At 54.0% G+C, this 4,528-nt stretch overlaps 1 protein-coding gene across 1 annotated transcript; it reads right to left on the reverse strand.

Annotated features, from left to right (window-relative positions):
• Positions 1-2,612: 2,612 nt before the first annotated feature.
• LOC103651210 (receptor-like protein 51) lies at positions 2,613-4,528 on the reverse strand. Its single transcript, XM_008676829.4, has one exon. The coding sequence runs from the start codon at positions 4,145-4,147 to the stop codon at positions 2,903-2,905; it is 1,245 nt and encodes a 414-aa protein (XP_008675051.1). The 5' UTR covers positions 4,148-4,528; the 3' UTR covers positions 2,613-2,902.

Below are 4,528 nucleotides of genomic sequence, written 5' to 3' on the forward strand. Positions count from 1 at the left end.
GTGGATCTTGAAATCGCAGCTGTGTTTAGCATGTCCGCAGAGTGATGATTATGGGCACGCAAACGCAACTGAATTTTATGCACTGGCGGACTGGCCTGCTGTGGAAATGAAATGGCATTTCTTCATGAAGGGCATGATTAATGTACATTGTAAACTTAAACAAGACAGGCGCTCAGTCTAGAGAAATCATCTAGGGTACCAAGAGCCCAAGCCCCAAGCTGTCATCATCCAGTAGCAACGAACTTTTCGACACCAGCTTTCGGAGCCCTGGCTACATTTTCAGCGCCACAAGGGTCAGATCTACGCTAGTTTCTGCTTTCTTTTGACGAAAGGCAGCAGTGATGACGGCTAATGCGGGCAAGCTTCCTTTCCTTAGCAGCACCAACATGTAAACCACTACCACCTAATTGGCAATGAACCGCATCTGAGACGAGCATACAGAGACAGATTACCTGTCAGGAAAGTGGTGCGTGGCATGGCTGCGAATGATGCCTAGCGGACTGCAGTGATGGCTCCTATAAGAAAAGGCCAATGTCGCAAGTGCTCGAGGCCACTCTGGTGAAATAAGAGGTTCACTTGTGGGTGGATTTATTAGCAGGATTCATCTAATTTGCGGTGGCGCCGCACCGTGCCACCGTGGGACGGTGGGCCAGTGGGCCTAGAATCAATCGATCATTCATATGATGCCCATGCCATCATGAATGCTTATTAGGGCGGTGATCATTCCGGCGGCAAATTGACACGGCGACTCACGGTAATCTGCTGCGTGCGTACGTGCCCACTGCACCCAGAGCCGGTTTCTAATGTAGTTTTGGAATAGTATAGTTTTGAAATGTCATAGTTATAATTGCACATGACACAAATTCTATAGTATTATCATACCGTAGTAAAACCACAGTATTGCTTAAAACCGAGATATGTTTGGTTTTATTAGGAAACCAAAGTATTTACAGAGAGAATAAAAAAACTGAGGTTCTGATTGGAGTTTCCAAAACCCCAAAAATACCATACGGTTTTTAGTGAACCATAATATTTAAAACTTGTATTTTACCTGTACCAACTAAACATCTTTTGGCTTCCAATGACACGGTATCATCAAGTATTGTAGTATTGTCTCCAAAAAAATACCAAGCTTTCAAACATGTGCACAGTTACAGCACAGGAAATATATAGTAGGCTGAATGTATCATCATACCCCTGCTGTACATAAAACAAGTATAGGATACGCAAGCTGCAGAACCTGACTGCAGCGTATCTGAAAGCTAGACTCGAGAGCTCCACCAAGCAGCGCCAGACAAGAGTTCACACTTGCCGAAAGTGGCAGTGTGGCACTCGCATCGCAAGCCACAACTCAAAAGCGGCCAATGCCGTCGCAGCTAGGCTCTTGGGTCACTGGGGCGACGAGAGGGACCCGCACTTCCGACGACGCCGCAATGGCAAAAAAAAAAAAAAAAACGTAGCCCCGAAGAGTCCCAGCAAGAAAGACGCACTTTGGACCGAGTGGACTGGAAACTGGAAACTGCCAGACCGATGCGTGGTCCCGCGCTGTCTTTCACCGCTCGCTGCTCTCGACACGCCCACCCTCCACCCCCCACCCCCCGCGACACGCAGCGATCGATCAAATGCCAGGTAGGAGCATAGGTTCTTCAGCCGAGTTCGTGAGGGTGATGCAATCATGCCGCGGTTCCAACGAGCACGCCGAACTGTGTTCCTATTTGCTTGTAGCATGGCGTGCGAGCTCTGCTCGACAGGGTCAGTTAACATCTACTGAGACGGCAGAGCACAAGGGTACAGTACAGTGTTCAGGAGGCAGAGGGCCCAATGTACTATATATAGGTTTAGGTTCAGAGCTCTGACTGACCTCAGTGTAGCTCTAATCTCAGCCAGATGTAATCTAACAAATCCTTGATCGTCGTACATTGAATCACGAGAATAGCATGTTCCATCTGTGTGAGAGAGAGAGAGAGAGTAGGCGATTAGCATGTTCCATCTTCGTACATTGAAAACTGCTTTAGGGAGTAGATTTATGTTGCATTTTGGTTGTTTACTCATGTGTGCCGAAGAATGTCAGACTAAACTTTAGTTAGTTTAACCAAAATTGACCTTCATGTGGTTGGGTTTTAGTTTGCCTATTTTTATTTCATTAGTGGCCAAAGTTAGCTAGCACCATGGCCACCAATCTGGTGCCAAATTTTGCCTTGGCTAATACATGCCGTATTTCGGTGGAAAACTGAACATGCCCAGCAACCTTTCAGAGATGCTCTTACCATCGTTTTTTTAAGGACCAAAAAAAAATCAAAACAACAATCTAACTTATCTAGTTCCACGATCCATGATGTATAAGCTTGATTTAGGTTTAGTCCTTCTAGTTAGCAGGTAAAATAATGTTATTTTTTACTAGGTTAAATCCAAACATGCCCATAGCACAGGGTATATGATTAGTTGCTGGTTGCTACCTGATGGCCAATAGGACTGACTGGATCCCTATTGGAGTGATTGTCGTTGTAGATTCTTTTTCAGGAGAAGCCAACGAAGCTAGTTCGGGATGGCTTCACAGGCTTCTGCTAGGACGATAAACCCTACCAAATAGTTCTCATGAATGTAGGCCGATCTTGTTCTTGTGGATTTTGACATTCCATATGTTGTTTTTAAGAACACATACCCAAAACATTCGTCATAACCTGGTCCAAAAGCTCCTTCTGTATAAAGCTGTTCTTCGCATCTTCAAGGCTGAAACACGAACAAGAGCGAAGAACGGCGCCAAAAAATTACAGGTGAATAAATTAAGCCCTAGCTACCAGTACTCCATACATTTTCCACGTCACTTCCAATCCCAATGGGCAACAGCAGAACTGATTAACGAACTCAGCAAAAAGACATGCAACAGAGGCAGCGCCGGGCCTCAGCGGCACACCTTGCAGATGCAAACGAGCAAGATGATAAGGAACGCCAGGCAGGATAGCCCGATGGCCACCCCGAGCACCGTGGCGCTGGGCCCACCCCTCGTGTCGGCGCCGCCGTCCGCCTCTCCGTCCCCGCCGCCGTCGTCGTAGTCCGCGCTTCGCTCCGACCGCGCCGTGGCCGGGGGCGGCAGCACCGGGAACCCGTACTTGTCGCACGGAGCCACGCTCATGGCGAGCTCAGCGGGCAGCACGGACCGGTTGTAGCACAGCTTGCCGTTCCCGGCGGCCCTGAACACGCGCAGCCTGGACAGGAACTTGGCGGTGAACGGAACCATGCCGTCGAAGTCGTTGTTCTCGAGGTTGAGCTCCCTCAGCCCATGCATCTCGGCCAGGAACGGCGGTATGCTGCCGTTGAGCCGGTTGGAGCCCAAGTCGAGCACCTCCAGCTCCGGCAGCGTAGAGAGCGTGTCGGGGATGCCGCCGGAGAGTCTGTTATTGGACAGGTCCAGGGCGGTGAGCGAGATGAGATCGCCGATGGAGGTGGGGATGGGCCCATCGAGAGCGTTGGAGCTGAGGTTGATGTGGGTGATGCCGGCGAGGAGCGTCAGGGTATCCGGGATGGCGCCGGTGATGCGGTTGCCAGACAGGTCGAGGTGGGTGAGGTTGGGGCAATGCCAGTGGTGCGGGAGGAAGCCAGAGAGGTTGGCGTTGGAGACGGTGAGCCGGGTGAGGTGCTCCATGTGGGAGACGACGACTGCGAGCTCAGTGGGGGAGCCCGTGGCGAGGGGCGTGTCCGCGACGGCGAGCTCCGTGAGATTGGTGAGGTGGGAGAGCCACACGGCGGAGAGGCGGTGGAGCGAGGCGGTGCAGGAGAATGCCCGGAGCCCGGACGCCAGCTGCTCCGGGGGCAGAGCTCGCGGCGGCGCGGCCGGGCAGTCGGAGAACGCCAGCGCCCGGAGTGACGGCGCGAGCGCCTCGAGCGCCGCCGCCGAGACGGAGGTGGTGTCGGAGCAGTTTGTGAGGGCGAGCGACGTGACACGCCGGAAGGGCTCCCCCGCGTCGCAGGAAGCGTTCACGGCGGCCACAACGGCGGCCGCGCCGCAGGGGTCGGCGCGCGGGTGCGCGCCCAGGCCGAGCGCGCGCAGCGCCAGCAGCTGCTGCGGGTCCAGTGGCGCCGCGCCCGCGATGGCCGCGACGACGACGATGGGGAGGAGGTGAGAGAAGAAGAGGGCAGCGGCGTCCATGCCCGTGGACGCAGAGCACTAGAGCAGGCACGCACTCCCCAGTGGCGATTGGCGAAGCGAGAGCCGAGACCGAGAGCGCGCGTGGAAACCGGAGAAACGGAGAAAGCTTTCTTCAAAGCCGCGACCCGCGAGGAAGGCAGGGGCCGGAGAGCTGCTCTCCACCGTCGGATGGGCGCGGATTGACAGATGGGCAGGGCTCGCCGGCTGTGTATTGGGGGACGGGGGACGGCATGGCACGGTTGCTTTCGAGGGCAGTGTGCTTGCGCCGGGGCGCGCAGAGGCCGCCTGTGACTGCAGCAGAGGCAGCGTGCCTGGGTATCCGTGCAGTCCCTGTGTGCCTATCTCATGCTACCACTGCGTCCTATTGACCGCTGTGGAAAG

Source organism: Zea mays, chromosome 3 (genome assembly GCF_902167145.1).
Source record: "Zea mays cultivar B73 chromosome 3, Zm-B73-REFERENCE-NAM-5.0, whole genome shotgun sequence".
NCBI classification, from domain to species: domain Eukaryota; kingdom Viridiplantae; phylum Streptophyta; class Magnoliopsida; order Poales; family Poaceae; genus Zea; species Zea mays.

What these genes read in the sequence shown, in the direction of transcription:
- LOC103651210 (XM_008676829.4), bottom strand. Translation starts at nt 4,147, where the DNA reads ATGGACGCCGCTGCCCTCTTCTTCTCTCACCTCCTCCCCATCGTCGTC.